Here is a 24,498-nt window from a genome sequence, read left to right as displayed (position 1 = left end):
ATCGCGACACAGTTTACCCAATCCCACGTGACGCAATTTCCTTTCAAAACAATATGGTGGTGGTGAAAGACGGGTTAACAACATGCGTTTAGAAAAGTGCTATTTCTGTTCTTCCACCGTCTACCCAGGTCACGGAATACAATTTGTTCGTAACGACTGTAAGGTTGGTTGTTCTCTTTTTGTATTTTTATGCGTTTTACAAGTTGCGAGGAGAGCACGTTCTCTTAAGAATTTCAGACACGCGCGTCAGCTAATCATATCACAGCTAAACACCATTAAACTACGTTCTCCTTCCACCATTCCCTAGCTCAACTAGAGTTTAAGAACAAAAAAGTCCATGTGTTTAAGTCACAAATATATGTATTATTCATTTCTGAAAATGTGATATTTTTGTCTTTGAACGGCTGAACGCTTCTCTTACTTCATTTAATTAATCCGAGATTTCTCTCCGACACATCACAATATAAAAGCGGGGGTAAGAGTTGGAGGAATCTCAGATTAAGAGGGAATTTGTCATTAAGGTTCATGAAAGGACTTTTTATTAAAAGTCTTAAACTCGTTCTAGATTTTCAGATTCTGTCGTTCAAAATGTCACAAAGCATTTAAAAACAAGAGAAACCCAAGAAAAGCTAAATGGACAAAAGCATTCAGGAAGGCTGCTGGAAAAGAGCTTGCTGTGGACCCATCACTGGAATTCGAGAAACGCAGAAATGTACCTGTCAAATACGATAGAGAGTTGTGGCAGACATCATGTACGTACTTGGAATAAGAAATAATAGAATATTCTTCAAAATATTTCACTTCCTCAGTAAGTTGGAATTTGTGATGAAAAATTAATTACCGATAATTAGACTTTTGTTTCACCATTAAATTATGCTGTGTTTCCAAACACCAAGATCCAGTGTATACATGCCAAAGGCATTGGACCTTTAAACTTGCTAATCAGTTGACTGACCAGCATATTAGCTATTGGTTGGGGTTATTGCATTGTCTTAATGGACCATTTTGAGTGATGTCTTGGAAAGCCTGGACATGGGATGCTGTATTTAATTAATAACAATAGTTTCTGCAACACAGAATAACAAGGAATGGGAGTCCAGTGCACTTGTGCAATAACATGTCTGAGCATGCTGGCTCACAGGAGGAACTGTTAGGGGTTAAAAAAAAAACCAACTGGCATACAATGCAAGAACCCAGGGAATCCTGTATTCATAAAACTCTCTAGCTTAACACCACAACAGTTTGGTGGGCAAGTAATGTTTTCAAAAGGATGTGTAAACATTGTATTCATGGCTGTAAGTTTCACTCACCTAGTCAAGAGTGACTGGGATGTCCAAATTTTCTTCCATTCCCTGTTCAGGAATAAAAATGTTGATAATTTTTTTTTTGATGTTTGCCATTGCAGTAAAAGCAATGAAGAGAATTGAAGAGATCCGAGTGAGGAGACAAAATCAGTTCATCCTGAACAGGTAAGTGGTACTTGTATTTTATTATCATATCCTAATAAAATATGGTAAAAGCCTACAATCTTACTCATGGGGGGTAATCTTCATTTTTCAGACTAAAGAAGGGCAAAGAACTCAGGAAGGAAGCTGATGTGAAGGAGTTTGAAACAAACATACACTTAATCAGAGCACCAGCAGGTTTGTCTTATTCTTATATTAAATAACAGGGTACAGATTATGTTTAATTTCCATTTAAGGGCCGGGGTGGGGGTGTACAATTTAAACAGTATGATCCAATTTAAACTGTTATGATACGAAATATGTTGCATGTAATCTTTCATATTCATCTGAAATTGGATCATGGAAATATTGAAGATGTACAATACTGTTTAAAACAGTATTGCATAGGCAAGAAAGGTGGCTGGAATGCAGAGGTACTGAGGGATGGTACCCGTGTACAGTCATTCAGATGAGAGGTCTTGTATTCTTAAGTGGCCTACATATAGAAATGTTAACTGAATTAAATGTGACATGGGAAATAACTCATCCGTTTCACTGGGAACAAAAACCAGTGGCTACCACCAACTGCTTGGAATGTATGTGGTTGTCATGTGATCAATGTAAACCAACGATAATATTACAAATTGCAGAAGGAAGATATTGAAGAAAAAAAATCCAGCTAATTTGTTTCTTGTCTCTGTAGCCCGTGCCAAGAAACTAGAGAAGAAGATGGTACAAGTAATCCAGGAAGAGGACGATGAAGATATGGAGGAAGTATAGGGATCAGTGGGTGGATCTCACAGGAGTGGGGACTTGGGTCATTACTTTCTGTTATCAGTTTTAACTTTTGACATTGTGCTGAATGTGACCTTGGTTCTTTTATCATTATTGAAAATACACGTGTACATATAGAAGACTTTCCTTCTGTCACTGAATTCAATTCGCAATTTTCAAAACTCATTGCAATTAAGTATTTTCATAAATTGAAAGTCTGTCACTTTTAGAAATATGGCAGTGTTTAATAAACTGAAAAGAAACATATACATGTGTGATTTTTTTTATGAAGATGAAATACAGACCAGGGGAATCAAACACCTATCAGGTTATGGTGTAAGGATGAATCAATATATCGATATATAATAGGGGGCTGTATTATGGTGTTGAGAACATGTCATTTTTGATGACTGTGAAAAGAAAAACAGTTTAAAAATATTTCACCCAGCTGTATGTGATTAAGGATATACCAATATGAAGAAGGTGGTTCCTCCTCAAGTAAAATTAATATCTAAACAAATGTCTATGATTAGCCCTCATGGTTTATGCTTGAAATATTTTAGTTTTGTCCTTTCAAATAAGAAAAAATATTCTTGGATTTGATCATCAAACTTGATTTTAATCTATAGAACTCGAAGACTATTTCGAGACTGATGGTGACAAAGTAGCACTGTAAATACACACACACTTGGACCAGCAGCAGTACTCACTAGAAGTACATTTTACAATGAATTGGACTTCTTTTCATCTGTTCAGTAACAGTTTGTAACAGAGTAATGATGTGTCTGGACTGCCGTCATGTTAAAGGACCCGGGTTGGTGTAAAGCTGGTGGATTAATCTGCTAGGGTTGATTCCCAAATTTCTGAAAAGAAGTACAAATTATAGAAATTATCATATTGCAGTTGTCCTCTCATCTATAAATATTCTGTGTATCATATAACAAGACATACTCAACAAAGAATATCAAGGTAACTTACCTGAATGACTTGTTTACTTTGACTGTGGACAATAAACCTTCTGCTGACTTAGAGTTTGGACATGATCTGTAAGCCTCCATCAAACTGCAAGGAAAAGTGTAAATAGTCAAAACATTACGTGTAAAGTCTGTCTGGTGATGACATATAACACCACATGTACATGTTTGTGTGGGGTTGCTCTCCACAGCTAGACAGTTATCGACCGTGTCAGTGTAGGTCACAGCCTGATAATTATTGGGTCAGTGTGGGATTAGATCTGGGTCACTGATACTTACTGATTGACTGATTGTATATTGTTTTACGTCCCTCTTGAGACTATTCCACTCATAAGGAGACGTCACCACTGCCGGTGAATGGCTGCAAAATTTAGGTCTATGCTCGGCGCTTATGGCCATTGAGCAGGAAGGGATCTTTATCGTGCCACACCTGTTGTGACATGGGACCTCAGTTTTTGCAGTCTCATCCAAAGGACCACCCCATTTAGTTGCCTCTTACGACAAGCTAGGGGGGTACTGAGGACCTATTCTAACCCAGATCCCCACGGGAACTGATACTGATTGGGTCAGTGTGGGATAGAGCTGGGTCATGGCTTGATACTGGGTCAGTGTGGGGGTAGATCTAGGTCACAGTCTGATACTTACTAGGTCATTGGGGGTACAGCTGGGTCACGGTCTGATACTTACTGGGTCAGTGTGGTAGTAGATCTGGATCATGACTTGATATTTACTGGGGTAGATCTGGGTCACTGATACTTATTGGGTCAGTGTGGGGTAGATCTGGGTCATAGCCTGATAATCATTAGGTCAGTGTGGGGTAGATCTGAGTCATAGCCTGATAATCATTGGGTCAGTGTGGGGTAGATCTGGGTCATAGCCTGATACTGGGTCAGGGTGGGGTAGATCTGGGTCATAGCCTGATACTTGGTCAGGGTGGGGATAGATCTGGGTCACTGATACTTATTGGGTCAGTGTGGGGTATATCTAAGTCACAGCCTAATACTTATTGGGTCAGTGTGGGGTAGATCTAAGTCACAGCCTAATAATTATTCAGTCAGTGTGGGGTAGATCTGGGTCACTGATACATATTGGGTCAGTGTGAGGTAGATCTGGGTCACTGATACTTATTGGGTCAGTGTGGGATAAATCTAGGTCACAGTCTGATACTTAACGGTCCAGTGTGGGGTAAATATAGGTCACTGGTTCTTACTGAGTCAGTGTGGGGTAAATCTAGGTCATGGTCTGATACTTACTGAGTCAGTGTGGGGTAGATCTGGATCATGGTCTGATACTGGGTCTGTGTGGGGTAGATCTGGGTCACAGCCAGATCCTTAATGGGTCAGTGTGGGGTAGATCTGGATCACAGCCAGATCCTTAATGGGTCAGTGTGGGGTAGATCTGGGTCACAGCCAGATCCTTAATGGGTCAGTGTGGGGTAGATTCGGATCACAGTCTGAAACATACTGGTTCAGTGTAGGGTAAATCTAGGTCAAAGCCTAATACTTATTGGGTCAGTGTGGGGTAGATCTGGGTCACAGCCAGATCCTTACTGGGTCAATGTGGGGTAGATCTGGGTCACAGCCTGATACTTATTGGGTCAGTGTGGGGTAGATCTGGGTCATAGCCTGATAATTATTGGGTCAGTGTGGGATTAGATCTGGGTCACTGATACTTACTGATTGACTGATTGTATATTGTTTTACGTCCCTCTTGAGACTATTCCACTCATAAGGAGACGTCACCACTGCCGGTGAATGGCTGCAAAATTTAGGTCTATGCTCGGCGCTTATGGCCATTGAGCAGGAAGGGATCTTTATCGTGCCACACCTGTTGTGACATGGGACCTCAGTTTTTGCAGTCTCATCCAAAGGACCACCCCATTTAGTGTAGGGTAAATCTAGGTCACAGTCCAATACTTATTGGGTCAGTGTGGGGTAGATCTGGGTCACAGCCAGATCCTTACTGGGTCAATGTGGGGTAGATCTGGGTCACAGCCAGATCCTTACTGGGTCAATGTGGGGTAGATCTGGGTCATGGCCTGATACTTACTGGGTCAGTGTGGGGTAGATCTGGGTCATGGCCTGATACTTACTCGGTCAGTGTGGGGTAGATCTGGGTCACGGCCTGATACTTACTCGGTCAGTGTGGGGTAGATCTGGGTCACGGCCTGGGCTCTCTCACCGGACATCCCACTCACTTTGCTCAGGTGTTTACAGAACATGTCCTGGACACTCAGATTCTACAAGTAAATCAATACAACTTGTGTATTGTAATTACAAACATTAGATACTGGTTTCTTTATTGAAAATATAAATGTGAGAAATCAGAAGATTAAATCAGATTTAGACTTGCCTTTAATAATACTGTAAACCAACTTTTATTTGTGTCTACTTTATTTCACAATTTACCAGAGATGAAGCAGTTCACGGCGACTAATTTTCATGACTTAGATTACCTTAAACAAATAAAAGAGACACTAGTGAACTGGTTGCGGCGAGAAATATTCATGATGATGAGGTTCTCCTTATTCTAGCAAAAATTTCTCATTTGCAAAAAAGGTTGGTTTACGGTAAGTGGTATTCTTAGCGAGACACAAATTTGAACGATTTCTCCATAAAATATGGGTACATATACTTAGCTGTTCCGCACCGGACAACAACCAAAAAAAAACTGTTGGACCAATAATTTTTTTTGGGGTCTGCGACCTTTTAAGAGGGTCGGGCGGCTAACGCCCAACAAACAATTTTTTAATAGTGGCCTAACTTAAAGTTTTACCATTCACTATCAGCAGAATGCTTAACAGAAGCACATACCCCACACAAATTTAGAGTTTTATCATTCACCATAAACAGAAGCGCATACATGTACCACACAGTAACTTAAGAGTTTTACCATTCTACATCAGCAGAATGCTTAATAGAATCGTAGACTGCAGAAAAAGGAGGCACAATGCTGTTTAGTAAATTCCTAAAACACGAATAAGTTTCAAATTTTTAGTCACTGATCGGTATGACACCAATATAGTCGACTAATCAAATTCTGTTTGATACTCCCGAGTTGGAGTGTAATTTTGCCTGTGTATTTCATATTCCGATTGTAATTTTGCCTGCATATTTGATGTTCCGAGTGCAATTATGCCTGCATATTTGATATTCTGAATGTAATTTTGTCTGCGTATTTGATATTCCAAGTTGAAGTGTAATTTTGCCTGCGTATTTGATATTCTGAGTGTAATTTTGGCTGCGTATTTGATATTCCAAATGTAATTTTGCCTGACTGTGTATTTGATATTCCGAGTGTAATTCTGCCTGCGTATTTGATATTCTGAGTTTAATTTTGCCTGCGTATTTGATATTCCGAGAAGTGTAATTTTGCCTGCATATTTGATATTCCGAATGTAATTTTGCTTGCGTATTTGATATTCCGAATGTAATTTTGCCTGCGTATATGATATTCTTAGTGTAATTTTGCCAGCGTAATTCACATTCCAAGTGTAATTTTGCCTGCGTATTTGATATTCTGAGTGTAATTTTGCCTGCGTATTTGATATTCTGAGAAGTGTAATTTTGCCTGCATATTTGATATTCTGAATGTAATTTTGCCAGCGTATTTGATATTCCGAATGTAATTTTGCCTGCGTATATGATATTCTGAGTATAATTTTGCCAGCGTAATTCACATTCCAAGTGTAATTTTGCCAGCGTATTTGATATTCTGAGTGTAATTTTGCCAGCGTATTTGATATTCTGAGTGTAATTTTGCCTGCGTATTTGATATTCCAAGTTGAAGTGTAACTTTGCCTGTGTATTTGATATTCTGAGTGTAATTTTGCCAGCGTATTTGATATTCCGAGTGTAATTTTGCCTGCGTATTTGATATTCCGAGTGTAATTTTGCCTGCATATTTAAATATTCTGAATGTAATCTTGCCTGTGTATTTGATATTCCGAATGTAATTTTGCCTGCATATTTGATATTCTGAGAGTAATTTTATCTGCATATTTCATATTTTGAGAATAATTTTGCCTGTGTATTTGATATTCCGAGTTGAAGTGTAATTTTACACGCGTAATCGATATTCTGAGTGTAATTTTGCCTGTGTATTTGATATTTCAAGTTGAAGTGTAATTTTACCCGTGGATTATAAAGCGTAAACTGACCCAAACCAGGTTATACTCGTATAACCTGCCCCAGAATTAAAGTCATTCCTTATAAATTAATGCAAGAGACATAAACTCGGAAAAATACAAGTCAACTAAGCCGCGCAATGATTTACTTAGCAACAGCGACACGAAGCGTCTAGCTGCGAAGCCGAAGGTCGCCATCTTTAATCTTAGTTCTACGGACCATAGCCATTTATCAAAATACTGTATCGAAAGTGAAGTTTATCATGATAGAAAATATGCGTAGACTATCCATGCAATGCGTATTTCGCTGCCCTTTAGAGATAGAGATCGACTTTGAAGTCGCTCATCTCCGACAGATTGAGAAAATACGGGAAATTGCATTGTTTAGGCCTACCCAAAATAGATCTTCAAATATCAGAAAATGCAATAATTTACGGCTTTCAACTCTGTGAAAACTTCTACTAAACGAAAACTTACCCTTGTATGCAATGTTGTCGCTAATAGAAATTCCGACACAAGAAAATATGTAAGCAAGTAACAAATAGCGATCCACATGTCAATGTGTCTGACGTCATGTGATAAAATGTGACGTATGAATTTTTGTTTGCTTTGTTGAAAGATGGATCAAGGAATGAAACAAGAGGTACTGTGAGCAATGCTCACAAAGAATACCCCCCACTTACCCCAATCTCCCAAATGGTGTTGGTAATAGGTATAAACTACCTCTTTTCTGAGTGTAAAAAACAAATGGCATGACAAACCGAACCATATTGCTACTTCGATGTCCAGTGCACGTGACCTTTGACCTTTTGACCCCAAAATCGATAGGGAACATCTTCATCCCATGGGTAGTCCATATATATGATATGGTGACTGTAGGTGGAAAGGATGACGCTTTAGAGCCCGGAAACCATATTGCTACTTCGATGTCCAGTGTGCTTGACCTTTGACCTTTTCACCCATAAATCGATAGGGAACATCTTCATCCCATGGGTAGTCCATATGTATAATATGGTGACTGTAGGTGGAAAGGATAACGCTTTAGAGCCCGGAAACCATATTGCTACTTCGATGTCCAGTGCGCTTGACCTTTGGACCCCAAAATCGATAGGGAACATCTTCATCCCATGGGTAGTCCATATGTATGATATGGTGACTGTAGGTGGAAAGGATAATGCTTTAGAGCCCGGAAACCATATTGCTACTTCGATGTCCAGTGCGCTTAACCTTTGACCTCAAAATCGATAGGGAACATCTTCATCCCATGGGTAGTCCATATGTATGATATGGTGACTGTAGGTGGAAAGGATAACGCTTTAGAGCCCGGAAACCATATTGCTACTTCGATGTCCAGTGTGCTTGACCTTTTGACCCCAAAATCGATAGGGAACATCTTCATCCCATGGGTAGTCCATATGTATGATATGGTGACGGTAGGTGGAAAGGATAATGCTTTAGAGCCCGGAAACCATTGCGTCTACAGACGGACGGACGGACAGACAGACGGACAACCCGATTCCAGTATACCCCCCCCACAACTTGTTGCGGGGGGTATAACAACACACACACCCCCCTCCTTTTCCCCAGTGAGAAATTTATTTCAAAATGAACAGGGTAATGCTTACTTGGCAAATCATTAATTCGAATACATCTTTGTTTTAATCTATTATTCGACCATACATACAGAGAAAGATGTTTTGCAACAGTGATTTGCGTACAAGTAGATGCTAATATTGACAACGAGAAAACAACATGTGTATCAAACCGAAGTATCTTATTGTGCACGTTGACTTTCTATTCCATAGAAGGCTGAAAACAGTGCTGCGATGTAAATTTAGAGAGAGAGAGAAAAAAATATAGTTCCGACATCTGGTTGTCAAGGGGGTGTGTCCCCATACCAAACCAGGTTATACAAAAATAACTTGCGTTCCTCAATTGGAATTTGACCAATCAGAGACAAGGATACAATAAGAATTAAATTATTCTAAGTTGTAGTGTAATTTTGCCTGCGTATTTGATATTCTAAGTTGAAGTGTAATTTTGCCTGCGTATTTGATATTCTAAGTTGAACTGTAATTTTGCCTGTGTACTTGAACACTTACCCTGGACTTGACAGATCCTGCATTGAATTCATTGAATTCCATCAGTTTAACCTCGCAGTCCTGGATGCTGTTGGTCCAGTCTTGCTCTTTGAGGTCGTCCCTACTGCAGGCATAGAGTGTCTTGTTCTTAAAAATTGACCTAATTTTGTGATATATTGATAATCATATAAATGCAAAGTTAATTACCTAAATATATATAAAAGTACAAACTTTGTTACACGTTACAGAGGTCCATGGGTCACAAAAGTCACCTGGGTCATGTGTAATCAACTATCTCCATGTGCTTATTTGTCTATCTCAATGTGCTTATTTGTCTATCTCAATGTGATTATTTGTCTATCTCAATGTGATTAGTTGTCTTTCTCAATGTGCTTATTTGTCTATCTCAATGTGATTATTTGTCTATCTCAATGTGATCATTTGTCTATCTCAATGTGATCATTTGTGTATCTCAATGTGATCATTTGTCTATCTCAATGTAATTATTTGTCTATCTCAATGTGATTATTTGTCTATCTCAATGTGATTATTTGTCTATCTCAATGTGATCATTTGTCTATCTCAATGTGATTATTTGTCCATCTCAATGTGATTATTTGTCTATCTCAATGTGATCATCTATCTCAATGTGCTTATTTGTCTATCTCAATGTGATTATTTGTCTATCTCAATGTGATTATTTGTCTATCTCAATGTGATTTTTTGTAATATCTGGATATCACCATCAGGTAGGTCACCGATTCCTTGTATTTACCTTGTAATACCTGTGTAGATATCTCTTCATCACTGTCAGGTAGGCAACCGATTCCTTCACATTCTTTGTTCTTTTGATTTGAAAACCATCAATGACCTGTATATACATCCAAGAATGCATTTCATAACCTCCCTACAGATTTGTACAGAATATTGAAAAATTGCATTCATTTTCATCTTTTTTTCTTCTGTAAATTTAAAACACTCCAAATATTATATCCAGGACCCAGTAATGAGATGCACAAAAGTTAGTGAATTTTAACTGACAGTTAACACCTACTTAACACTCAATAAATGTACAAGTTAAACTTAACGAACTTTTCTGCAACTGAGTCCTGGTTAAATAATGTTGTTTTAAATCAATGCTACAGGATTACAAGTGGTTTAATAAAACTCTCAACGCAACATTGGATGTTTGCTTATTAATTCAATAAACATGTAACCTTGGGTTCTTGAGAGGGTGATTATAACACATATTCCTAAAGTGTTATATATATTCCGAAATATCTGATGTTTTCCTGGCTTTTTTATTTTTGATATTTACCGTGCCAGGAAAACGTCAGAACCGGCGCCATTATGTAAACTGGAAATTTGCCGCCTCCAGCTCGGGCCGATTTTAAATATTTTTAAATCGAATTCAATGTTAAACTCATAATTAATCAATAAAACAATGCTTCTTTTACTTACTAATATCGATTAAAAGAAAATATCACTCCAAAATTCGATAACAGAAACACACAATTGTAGTCAATTGAATTTTAACTGTCATTTGAGCGAACGAGTCACATGACTCAAAACAAAGCTCGACAGTTTATTAAAATGTTTTCAGGAGACTGTTTATGTGATGAAAGAATTCATAAAATCGATATTAGTAAGTACAAGAAGCATCGTTTTAGTGATTAATTATGAGTTTAACATTGAATTCGGCTCACAAGTATTTAAAATCGGCCCGAGAATGATACCTCCAGTTGGAGGCGTCGAAATTTCCAGCTGACATTTTCCTGGCACGGAAAATATCAAAATCATAAAAAAGTCAGGAAAACATCAGATATTTCGGACAAAGGGATTGTGTGCTGTGTATCTAAGAATCATTTGGTCAAACGAGACGTTATAGACAATCACCATCACCTTAAGATTTGTTATTGTTTGCCTGATGCGGTCCTCTGGGATGCTGAAATGCTGAAGGGAGCCATAGTCCTCTATCATGAAGATTGGTTTCTTCAGGCCGCAGTGCTTTAGGCGGAACTACAATGCATAGTTTATAATTCAATTTGAGAAACAGTCACTTAGACTTGATATGATGAATGTCTCTATATATTCAATCAAGGTCGATTGGTCTGTATACATTGTAAATAACGCAATAGCTGTTCACCACAACAAAAAACGCTTTACTAACAAAGAATGGGAGCATTTAAAAGGGTTAACTTGTACCAAAATTATTCATGTATTGTGATAAAATTTATTTAGGATGACTGAAACTTGTGGGAATTTTTACCATCTTCCCTACCCTATTTGAATTAAGATTTTTATCCGACATTCATCTTTTGATATTGATCTTTAATCCATATCCATACTAGTTTGACCTGCTCTGAACTCTGACCTTTTGATCTGGAAGTCTTCCATCTGTACAGCTATGGACGAGGTCATCCATTCTCTTCCTCTCCACAATGTAGTCCAACACAATTTCTCTTCCCTTGGGTTGACCAAAACCTACTTCCACAATAACCATAAAATAAATCCTTAGATATTGCTCCAAAACCTCATATCTAGAATAAGTCTGTCTTCATAGTAAAAGTTATTCCCCCTTACCAACTTCTGTCTGATGAGTTTTCTCCCTTGCCACCCACAGCAGGTCTCCCACATGGAGTTTTCGGAGGTCACAGGTCACACCATTCTTGATCAGGTCAGGCAACAAGGACTTTCCTCCCCCTTGCCTATACATACAAGATGGTAATTTACATCAACTTAATAAAGAATGACTTTCCGTGGGTAAAAGTGGTCGAGTGTACCTTTTATGTAATACACACTTATTTATTGTGTCTGGAGCTAAAAATGATCTGACCAAACACACAAAAACACATGTACAAAATTCTTAGGCACAAGAGTCTTCCCAAATCATTGTTGAAATCTACAAGGTTTTATTTATTTTCCTATACTCGCACACATTTTAGTTATGGAACTAGCACAAAAATGCCTAAGTGTTGTGGAAGAGAAAGAAGTGGATATGTTGCAAGAACAGTTCACAGACTATTTACTGTCCAGTAAGGTGGATTTGCCACCCTTTGAAGAGGAAAATATGGACAGCTTTTGGCACAATGTGAAAACTACCACTGACATCAGTATAATAAAACCAAGAGTTAACATTTCTTTTAAAATTGGCTAAAACTCTACTTGTTTTGCCTAACAGCAATGCAGATTCTGAAAGGGGATTCAGCATTGTTAAAATAAAGTGCAGTGGTAGGGTACATGATACCACTATCTGGAACCACATGTACACGATGTGTATCTATATGTATGTTTGCATGCTTGAAATCACAATCTGTAACAATGTCAATTGCAATTCCAAAATGAGGTTACAGTGACCTACATTTGGGTTGAGACACACCTTCCCCCCCTAAAGATGCATCAGCTGACCATGTCTGATGGTACTAGGCCTCACCGTGTGAAAGATATGATCCGTACACAATTTGAGCATGTATGACAATAAAATTCCAGAAGGAGGCCATATTAACCTACTTTTGGTTCGTGACACACTTTCCCCATAAAGATACATCAACTGACAATTTTGATGGTCCTAGGCCTCACAATGTTAAAGATATTACTGTTGTATGTTTCTTCGAAATATAAACACATACTGTATTCAAAAATTTTGCACATTATGACAAGATTTTTGCTTTCCAAAGAGGGTTATAACCAGATTTTTCACATGCTGGAGGTCATCTTTGCAAACTAAGGGTGACAATCCAGTGTTTCTCTATTCCCCTTGGCAGATTTAGCAGCTTTAAAAAGAAGCATTCTGAAAGTATTGCATAAGAAATATATGTCCCCTACTGGTGCCCCCATTAATTGACAACATTATTTAATATTCAAGGAAATGTACATTTGATGTTGTTTGACCTTGAACTTTGACCCAATACACTGGCACCAAGTCACCATGTTTACCAGTGTCAAATTAATTTAATGTTTTGTTGTTCGTAGAGTTGACACATGTAGTATTTATCAGGATGAAATAATAATTTTTACAGAAAATAAGTGGGGGGGGGGGGGGGGGGGGGGTTATTTAAATAATCGTGCAAGTGGGACACAAAAAACCCACAGATATAACATTCATATCTGTATGATAAATACTTATAAAGGACTTCTAAAAATACTACTTACTATCAACTGTTTGAAGGACGATTTTAAATATCCCGACAACACAAAAATACTCCGAGTCGGTGTAATTACCAGATTTGATATATATCTTCATTAATATGTTCCTTTTACGATGAATAAGCTTGAAATGTTAAATTAATGAAGTGATTATCTGCACAATCAGTGACTGAGGCTCATTGACTGCCTCTATTCGGATGTCCTACTTTTAATGCATTCCCATTGGGAACACAATACCGATGAATAAAAAACGTAGAATCTAAAAATTAATTTCTTTAAAAGTTGTCCATCATATGTTACGAAATTCGAACTTGATCTTTAGTTTGCAATTCTGAAATTACACTGTACGTTTCAAATGAATCCACGAAAGCATAATGGAAAAAAGTTTGGAAAACCAATATGGGACAGACCAGGCTTGCAAGTGACATTTTGCAAAAAATAAGGGCCATTTTTGGGGCAAAATTTTTAAGGGCTTTTTAGACAAAAATAAGGGTTAAATTTACAAATCAATAGGAAAGAAAAAATGTTTTACTCACCATTTGCAAGAGCAATAATACAACAAGAGGCCCACAGGCCTTATCGGTCACCTGAATACTAATGAAAAAGTATCACTACTTCCATGGGCTATGAAATCTAGAAAAAAATTTCTGTTCTGAATATCTAAGCTAAATTCTAATGTTCACCAACAGTATAAAACAAGATGTGTTCTTAAAACCTCACTGCCCTCAAAAATGCATACACTGATGAAAGGCTTTAAATAATACGTGTATTAACATTAAAACATCAAAATATATGACTAATTTGGACTCATCCTAAAGTCATAACCCTGGGTTGCGAAATTCACCATTTTTTGTACATGTACATCCTTTTCTGCTATTCCTAAGTATGCATTAAGATTTTATACAGTATCAGCAAACTTACACATAAATACTATACACTATTAGTTTGGCCTCACCCTGGGGTCAGAACCCTTACGCTGGGGATCATCAAATTTACAATTTTGGTAAAAGACTACCTGCTCTATCCATTTAGTTTCAAAAGCACTAAAGAAAATGTTATTCAAGTGTTTTACACATAAACACTATATAACAAGTTTGGCCCCGCCCTGGGGTCAGAACCCCTACCCCGGGGATCATGAAATTTACAATTTACAATTTTGGTAGAGGCCTTCCTGCTCTACATCACTATGTATTTAGTTTTTCTTACATGTGTGTGGTTCTTGAGAAGAAATTTTTTGAAAATTGGTCAATTTTGGGCAGTTTTTGCCCCGCCACTAGGGCCCCAGGGGTCCTGGACTCCTGAAATTTACAATTTATGTCCCCACTTATCCCAATGATACTTCATACCAAATTTGAAAAGAATTGGACTAGTAGTTATTAAGAAGTTAAAAATGTTCCTATTGTTAACGCACGACAACCAATTGCAAAACTAATTACCCACTCAGAAGATCATACCAGTGGTTATCAACAGCCATATTTGGCATTCAGCACAAACCATGATATAATTGAGGTGGACTCCCATGGCTCACAATCAATGCTGAATATAGCTGATAACCATCAAGATGTCTTCTGAGATGTACATTTAATCAACATATTCATTTTCTGAAAGTATACTAAGACTAAATTTAATAAATTCCAACACTTACTTTATGTCAAATTTTTTTAAACTTTCAAAATTTGAAAATGTAGGAATTTCAACAAAAAATTAGGACTTTTTTTTCGGATTCTAAAGCTCAAATAAGGAAAACAAGGGCTGTTGTAGAAAAATAAGGAAAATAAGGGCCCGCTTGAAAGCCTGGACAGACTGACAGACGGAGAAGAAAGCTATAGTCCCCTTCGGTTTTACAAACTGGTAGGGGAGTAATAACACACCTAAGATATTGTGTTTAATATTATGAAACATAAGGGCCTGGTTTGAATCCCTTTCACAGGATACATTTTCTTTGATTACCAAAGAAAGGTTTAACAGTAAATACCTGCTGCCATAGAATTCAGCGTTGTCTACACACAGAATGATTTCAAACTGCCCAGGTTGGAGCACAAAATTTGGTATAGAAGCACTACTACTGGATCCCTGAGAATTCTCAATGCCTTGTATAGTGTCTAGACAACTAGTTTTGACAGAATCAGTGGAAATTCTGTCTAACTGTTTCCTGGCGAAAACGGAAGGCTCCAGACTTTGGAATGATAAAAGTTGTGGTACAGCAGAGGTAGAAGACAAAATGTCTGGTGGAGCTTTTGTTCTCTTCTTCCCTTCTTTAATTGGTTTGACTGCAATAAGGAACAAGAAAATGGAGTCACATACTATGAATTAGGAGCTGTCAACAAGTAATCTCGGTTGAGATTCGGCTCGGCTGAATATTTGGACTGACGCCTTCACCGAATCTCGGAGCAGTCCGTCATAATTCATGTCTGGAAATTTACTTTCAGCTTCGACTGGTTCTAGCAATTAATGTGCACTTAGGTGACACTGCTGTTCGCTTCAAATCACTTAGTTGACTATTAAACCAAATCTGTATCACTATTAATGCTGTATTACTTACCGTATAAGTATGTAGATTCCATAAAATAAACCATCACTTATTATCCGTTCAAATGAAGACTTCTATGGCGCAATATTTTATCTCCAAAAATTGAAGAGTTCTTATAGTCTGTTTTTTAAATTAGCGAAGTGCAAGTAGGTATGTAGATACAATGTATCAGTAACTAGATAAAGCAGACTAAAGGAACTCTTCAATTCCAGGAGATAAAATATTGTGCCATGGAAGTCTTCATTTGAACGGAAAATTTAGTGCCTATTTTCATTTTGGGATTTTTATACCAAGACGGTAAGCAATACAAAATTAACAGTGATAGAGAGTTAGTTGATAGTCAAATAACTTATTTGAAGCGAACTACAGTGTCACCTAAGTGTACATTAATTGCTAGAACTGGCCGAAGCTGAAACTAAAATTTCCAGACATGAATTATGAAGGACTGCTCTGAGATTCGGTGAAGGCGTCAGTCCAAATATTCAGTCGAGCCGAATCTCAACCAAGATTATTCAACAGGAAGTGACATGCTATGAACAGGAAGCGAGATGTTATGACATCAGATATTGATTCAAGTACATCATATTTTTAGGAATTAAATCATGATTTCTATTCACCTGAAGTCACAAAGAAAAGACACATTTAAAAGGATTAAATAAAACAAGATGTGTTTGTAAAACACAAATCCCCCCAATAATGGCCAATTCCAAGGATGGCCAATGTCACAAGGACAAATATCTTGGTACCAGTAGAAAGATCTTGTCACAACAAATGCTCACGTGCAATATGAAAGCTCTTATATTTACCATTTAGAAGTTATGACCAATATCTAATTTTTTAAAAGGAGGTCAAACTCCAAAGTTAAGGTCACAGGGTCAACAATGTTGGTACCTATGGAAAAATCTTGTCACAAGGAATACTCATGTGAAATATCAAAGCTCTAGTATTTACTGTTCAAAAGTTACTAGCAAGGTTAAAGTTTTCAAAAAGTAGGTCAAACTCCAAGGTCAAGGTCATGGGGTCAAAAATGTTATTGGCAAGGTTAAAGTTTCAGACAGAATGACAGACAGGACAAAAAACAATATGCCCCCCGATCTTCGATCTCGGGGACATAAAAATTTCATCTGCCGTGTTGATAACAGTGCACCTGTAAACATATTAAATAATGCAGGTTAGTGTATTGTTTATTAACAGTACAACAGATGTCAAAACGCAAAAAGTTTGAAAGAATTGTAATCACCAATTTCCTAGAACTCTCCATGTTTGTCAGCCAATTGTAAAGAAATAACTGTGACTAATCTCTACAATGTACTAGTTGGTCTTATCTTAGTACATCGTCAGAAACCCCCAGTTGGTCGCACTTCTTTTAAAAGAGGTGTGACCGACCATGGGTTTCCGGCGATGATTTTGATATTACCTGCAGTAACAACTGGAGTTTCCTCTACATCTACATCGGTCAATGATGGTAATGCGGGCATTTCCTGTATACCAACATTATCAACAGCATCATCTCCATGCAGATATACAAAAACATCTTCTCCCAAAGGCCTGCAATTATCAACTAAAACAATCAAAATTCACTAGCAGATTTAATTATGCTTGTGTACTTGAGTATTTTAATAAAATCTGGAGTCCGATCATGTTACTACTAATTAACCAGATAACAAACAAACAAACTAGTCATTATACATGTACATTTGTTTAGATTTACTTTATTAACTTCTACAAATGTTACTAGTCATTATACATGTACTGTATATATATTTGTCTGTGAAGATTTACTTTAATTATATCTGAGCTCGGACTGTATACTTATCATTACAAGTAAACATGCACACGTATCAATGCCACATCAGCAAGGAGTTTGTGGGTAGTTATTTGAGTGGACATTTAGACCTTGTTGTGTTTATTTAAATGGACATTCAGACCTTGTGGTGTCCAGTCTGTAGCGTTTCCCACTGGACAACAGTTGTCGGTAATTCACTCTGATCAGAAATCCAATCCCTAGATCATCTGAAATATACACACTTGATGAATAAAGTGTCCTTAATTTTGTAAATGAATACTTGTACATGTATGTGAATAAAGCATTAAATTCACATCTGTTCAATATTTGTTAAAATTAACACACATTCCTAACCATCTTCACCAAAATCTTATTAAAACCACCCCCTTCTTCTTAAACTCACCTGACAAGAGTAAAGAAAAAGGGGGTGGTTTTAATCAGACTGTCTTCAGCATTGATGAATTTCTGATATGCTACTCTCCTCACAAACACTAGGCCTATTGTTTAATTTAAACTGTTTAATATTTGTTAAAATGAACAGACATTCCTACCTTATCTTCACCATGGACAGGTTCCTGACCTACCTTATCTTCACCATAGACAGGTTCCTGACCTACCTTATCTTCACCATGGACAGGTTTCTGACCTACCTTATCTTCACCATGGACAGGTTCCTGACCTACCTTATCTTCACCATGGACAGGTTCCTGACCTACCTTATCTTCACCATGGACAGGTTTCTGACCTACCTTATCTTCACCATGGACAGGTTCCTGACCTGCCCTATCTTCACCATAGACAGGTTCCTGACCTACCTTATCTTCACCATAGACAGGTTCCTGACCTACCTTATCTTCACCATGGACAGGTTTCTGACCTACCTTATCTTCACCATGGACAGGTTCCTGACCTACCTTATCTTCACCATGGACAGGTTCCTGACCTACCTTATCTTCACCATGGACAGGTTTCTGACCTACCTTATCTTCACCATGGACAGGTTCCTGACCTGCCCTATCTTCACCATAGACAGGTTCCTGACCTACCTTATCTTCACCATAGACAGGTTCCTGACCTACCTTATCTTCACCATGGACAGGTTTCTGACCTACCTTATCTTCACCATGGACAGGTTCCTGACCTGCCCTATCTTCACCATGGACAGGTTTCTGACCTACCTTATCTTCACCATAGACAGGTTCCTGACCTGCCCCATCTTCACCATGGACAGGTTCCTGACTTGGCCTCACCCATAAAGTTTTCCAGAAGACTTGTGTATGATCAGACCATTCACCACAAACCTGATGTTGATATCATGCTACTGGTACATTAGGAGGCTTCAAAACAATGTTTCGAGAGAAAAGCATGCATAAAATGTGGCATACACTCATACAAAGGTATATCAAGAAGATTCTGATCTCAATCTGGCCATTGCATTTTACAAATACAGTAAAACACAGTTACTGCGAGCATACTTATAATGAATCCATGCTTACAGCAGTGATTCCCTGTAGTTTTAAAATATACCTGTATTACGAACTTATTGGATATAACAAATGACGCTTAAAACAAATCAAAATGTTCATATCCAGCACTTTTCTATACGCTTGTTCTACTGTAGATCCATTTTGTTCAAAATTGTCTTATAGTTATAGGAGGCATTTGGGGGGGGGGGGGGGGGGGGGGGCTATGTTGAATAAAAAGAACACTATCTTCAGAGTAGAATTGAAAATGAAGAATCCCAACTCCTTCAAACTTAAAACAAAAATACCATTAAAAGTGTTAAAGCATTAAAATCATATAATGATGGGCATTAATAAATTGTTTATTCTGCATGTCATTTACATAATCAAAGAGAATTTCAGAAGAATTTGAGCATGAAATTTGATTTGTTAATAAGTAAATTGCTTTAATTTCTAATGAAGTAAAGAAAATGCTTTTCAGAGAATTCTGCTTCTGATGAGAAAATCTCCTTATTTTACATCCCCAAAGGTTAAGGTATCAGAAACATGGGCAACTGATGAAATTCACGTCTAAGGTTCGTAAGGACATCTTCGCTAGGCAAGGGTTTTCATGGGGAGCGGAGTGGACCAAAAACCCTTGGCTAGCAAAGATGTTGTAAGGAGAGCAATGTATTAGAAAATGGCCACTGATGAAGTGACTGTGTAAGCGTTTGTGAGGAGATAAATGTATATTAAACCCCGACGACAGATTGTGTTCATTCTACATCCTCACCATCAATCAGAACAGCGGCTTTATCCTTGTGTTTTACCTCCTCTCCATCGTTTGTTACATACTTGTACAGAAGTGTCCTGAAAAATATCACAAGTTTAGAGATCAGTCTTGGTGCTCTCTCTGTCCATCTTCCTTACTCCACCTGTATTTAAGAGACACCTCACCCTCTGTCTTGACTGACAGTGTTAGGAACTATAGCTGGTCCTCTCTGGACTGGTGGTGGTCTGGCTGGAAAGTCGTCTGCCTGAATTGCTTCCAGTCGATGTGCCAGCTCACACCCCGCCTCGGTCAGACTGTACTGAGCTGGACTACTCTCCTTGACGACTAGTCCTTTCTTTATCAGTGTTCCCATTGAAGACCAGGCTGTGTACCGACAGCTGGGGTCTGCCTGTAAGGGACAAATACTAATCTGTATTATCCAAACTTTAAAATAGCTAATTGACAAAAATAAATTCATATTCAGACTTTATTACAGTCGGAGTCTGGCTGTAATTGACAAAAACGGATCTGTATCCTGACTTTTAATACAGAATTTGACATTATTCCTTTTAGATTTCAAAGAATGTACACTTACTACAGTGAAAGATTTCTCAGCTAAGGGCTGGGCTTGACTACATAAATCTGATTTTGTCATAAATCCTCTCCCATTTGCAGACTAAAAAAAAAAAAAAAATCTGATATAAAATACAAATGAACAATAAAGAAAGAAAATCACACTTCTTGCACTGGAAATACTGTACTCCACAGGAAATGATGTGTGCTCCACAGCAAATACTGTGTGCTCCACAGGAAATACTGTGTGCTCCACAGCAAATACTGTGTGTTCCACAGGAAATGCTGTGTGCTCCACAGCAAATAAAGCAAATGTGTGCTCCCTAGAAATGCTGTGTGCTCCACTGGAAACACTGTGCTCCACAGGAAATGCTGTGTGCTGTTAGATACCTGTCTGTCTCTGTTTAGGGTGATAAGAAGAGCGAAGGGTCCGGATCTGTAGGCAGGTATATATTCCCTTTCACCACTTCCTATTCCTATTCCAGATCTTGGTCTTTTCTGCATTGAAATTTGGAAAGTAGGGTTAATTTCAGTTCACCAGCAGTGTATCTACAGCAGTCATCATTATGTTACGAGGTTAATTCATAAAAACATAACAAAGGTACACTAGTCACACACACAAGAACGCCATGCTTCTCTGCGTTCAGTTATAAGACATTAGACCTAAATATATTCTTCATTCAAAAATATTAAGAAGTCACTGTTTGTGTAGCTAGCACATTGCTGAAGATGGAAGACATTATTGTATAGGTTTGGGAGAAATATTTTGGTGGTGACTGCACGCTTGAAGTCTGCAAGGGTTTACCCTGGGGGGTTGCGGAGCCTCTGCATCTCCTTCACTTTCAGAGTCGGACAGAGTATGAGCTGCCCCACGGGGGACCACCTGCTGCTCTGTCACAGGTCTGACCACTGTCGCTGCTGGCTTCTTACTCGGTTTTGGTTTCTGCCTGGGTGGTGGTTTGGTAAATGAATTCTCTGGCTGTGGGGGAACTAATGCACCTACAAAATAAATAAAAGTGGTCTTTGTACTTTGCACATCAATTTTCTATCAACTTTCAGAATTCAATTTCATGTACAATACATGTATTCTCTATGTTACTGTGTATATCTACAAGAGAATCCCCCCCTCCCCCGAATATCATTCCTTTATTTTTTTTGTGGCATACATTTGATATTTGGAGTAAAGTCTCACAGAGACTCCCAAATAATCCTCGCCTAGGGTGGACATACATGGATTGGACATGTATGTACGTGTATATATGTATACATACATATATAATGTATATATATAGTGAATTATATGCATATTTTAGAAATATACTTTTTAAATTACATGATATTAAACATAACATACATGAGAAGTTGCTTTTCTTAAAATTCAAAACACCCTATAAAAACATATTTAACTCTTGAATGCTCTAAATACATTGTATGTCAACAAATATTATATTCTAATAACAGCTCACAGACAAAATCATACAAAGATTTACACACTCTTACCGTGTTCTTGTATGTGTTTCTGAAGTCGATCATCCAACAACTTACACAGTTTGTCTCCTACAGAAAGTCAAAATCAACAAAAATTATGGGGAGATAATCTACCAAAAAAATTAATCAACGAACATTAATTGAGGGAAGATTAGCTCAAAAAAATTAATCAACGAATATTAATTAAGGGAAGATGAGGTAACAAAAATTCAATCAAATATTGTTGATAGTAAACCTGAAGTAAAAAGGAAGTTTTTACCAAAATTTTCCAAAATTTTGCAGTCCTTTCCAGATGTCAGAAGAAGAGGATATTTGCGAAGTGACTTGAGCGCCTACAAACAGACATTGTGATTATTTTATCAGAATTAAGTAAGTGTCCGCTAGCATCTGCCTACAAACATTGTGATTATTTTATCAGACTGTCCGCTAGCATCTGATCTGCTTGGTTCTTTTTCTAGTGCAGACATATGCATATAGTAAAATCAGTCACTCAAATTCATCTTGATATAACTGCAGAATGGTTGCTAAAACATTTCTGAATTTCAAACTGGAGAGGGCTTAACAGACCTAATACTCCCTATACCAAACTAGGGCATTATCTTTTCTCCCAGTGACCTTAATCTAGTGAATGACCTTGCCTCAGGGTCATAACACATGCTTCAGTCATAGATTACCCAGTATGAGCTTCTACAAAAGTTAGGACCTGGACAAAATATTTGAACTTCTTATATCTATTACCTTGGACAAATGACAACTCCTGTTTTATGAAAACAACTGTAACAAGCACAGTCGTATTGTGACGTACATCAAAACAGACATGACGTCACACTTCGTCTCACCCTGCCTTTTAGCAACATTGTATGGTGCACTGTATTTTGGAGCTAGGAGACCACAAGATTGGGATGATAATCCACGTAAGTTCACAATCTTAATCCAGGGTGTGACTTTGTGAGATCTTTGTTGTATTTTTTCAAATCATTACGCTCTCTCAGTCGTGTTCATACCTAGTTCATAATCCGTTCATAGTCAATATGAATGGATTGTGTCGCGTACTGAAATTGGTGGGTTCATAGAGGAAAATGCGATTTGTAATATAAATATATATTCACACACATACATATATTTTTTTTTTCCATTATTAAAATCTGCACTGTATATAGGAATCCATCATACGCATTTGAAAATCTGACAGTGATTTTAGAGACTAAGATTTTGAATTGGATCAACTTCTTATTACAATTTCTGAATTATCTGCTTTTTTCACTCGAGATAAAAAAGCATAAAAAAGAATTGTCCACGGATTGCTTGTGTCCATTGAATTGAAGTTCTGTAAAATGATGTTTACCAAAGGCAAGAAAAATTTAATGGACAAACTTTAAATAATAATTGATCCTCTGGTTGACAAAACATTTGCAGGACTGACAGAAAATTACAGATTTCCTGTCCTGATGCCTTACAGATTTTTTTAATGATTCAACATGTCAGACAGGTTGCTGCCCATGTACTGTTCTTTTTGTATCTCGATACAGCATTGACAAGTTATAGATACCTTGGCATAAACATATTGTGATTTGATGCCTTTATCGACAGCTTCCTGTTTCCATTCCTGCAGCCACGTCTCAAAGAAGGGATTAGGGGTCTTGTTCTTTTTCTTCTTTCTCTTTCCATACAACGATTCCTCCTCCATCAGCCTGATTTAGAACTGCAAGGTTAGAGTAATAACAAGACAATAATAAACAAATGATAGCATCAGACTCCAATTTCAAATGCACTTTTGTAGTTTGCTTTGTTTCGGTATTTTAAACAATTTATTGCATGGATGTTCGGGAAATATGAAAATTTATTCACCCAAGAAAAATCATATTCCCCTCTTGGGTGAATAAATCTTCATATCTCTCTCACTATCATGCAATAAATGTATATTATACACAACTTTGCTCAGATTGTGTCAAAACCCTGTGATATTTATAAACATGGGAAAATACTAACTTAACTAAGGTCGCGTTTTTGCTCCGCTCCTTCGACCTCGCAATTTCGCACTAAATGCAAATGAGTAAAATACTGGTCAATGGACTTGTTCAAGATCAACTACGCCTTGGAGTTGCTCAATATTACATGAAACTTACACAAACTGACCGAGTTACAGACTGTGAACCTTCAAATATGGCGCCAAAATAAAATAAATCCATTGATAAACTATTCGATCAGATTTAAATTGATATGATTTATTCAAAATATAAATCAGTAAAATAATAATTTTCTTAAACTTTCGAAAATGTTTGAAACTGCTAAAATTTATTCACAAAGATAAACTAGAAGAATATTTTTGAAATATGCACGAATACAACTATGATCGAGTTA

General features: G+C 37.5%; 2 protein-coding genes across 3 annotated transcripts; one reads left to right on the top strand and one right to left on the bottom strand.

Annotated features, from left to right (window-relative positions):
* On the top strand, nt 1–2,486 carry LOC125650826 (probable ribosome biogenesis protein RLP24). The gene is made up of 5 exons (XM_048879365.2): nt 1–163; nt 566–752; nt 1,406–1,469; nt 1,561–1,643; nt 2,149–2,486. The coding sequence occupies exons 1-5, from the start codon at nt 83–85 to the stop codon at nt 2,223–2,225; spliced, it is 492 nt and encodes a 163-aa protein (XP_048735322.1). The 5' UTR covers nt 1–82; the 3' UTR covers nt 2,226–2,486.
* Nucleotides 2,192–24,324, bottom strand: LOC125650824 (crossover junction endonuclease MUS81-like). Of its 2 annotated transcripts, none has more exons than XM_048879363.2 (20): nt 24,264–24,324; nt 23,687–23,839; nt 22,397–22,469; nt 22,150–22,206; nt 21,455–21,648; nt 21,040–21,147; nt 20,672–20,752; nt 20,262–20,485; nt 20,098–20,174; nt 18,005–18,089; nt 17,494–17,624; nt 15,522–15,816; nt 11,984–12,108; nt 11,775–11,884; nt 11,303–11,419; nt 10,176–10,271; nt 9,422–9,547; nt 5,329–5,432; nt 3,198–3,281; nt 2,192–3,082 (listed from the first exon to the last, which is right to left on the bottom strand). In XM_048879363.2, exons 2-20 carry the CDS (start codon nt 23,822–23,824, stop codon nt 3,016–3,018), a joined length of 2,292 nt encoding a protein of 763 aa, XP_048735320.2. In that variant the 5' UTR covers nt 23,825–23,839; nt 24,264–24,324; the 3' UTR covers nt 2,192–3,015. The 2 variants fall into 2 exon arrangements, with proteins under 2 accessions (XP_048735320.2, XP_048735319.2); XM_048879362.2 differs by having other exon boundaries at nt 24,127–24,318.
* Between the last annotated feature and the right edge of the window lie 174 nt (nt 24,325–24,498).

The sequence above is a fragment of the Ostrea edulis genome, chromosome 5 (assembly GCF_947568905.1).
Source record: "Ostrea edulis chromosome 5, xbOstEdul1.1, whole genome shotgun sequence".
NCBI classification, from domain to species: Eukaryota; Metazoa; Mollusca; class Bivalvia; order Ostreida; family Ostreidae; genus Ostrea; species Ostrea edulis.
Note: the sequence above shows the minus strand (reverse complement) of the source record. Positions and strands in the feature narration are given on the sequence as shown.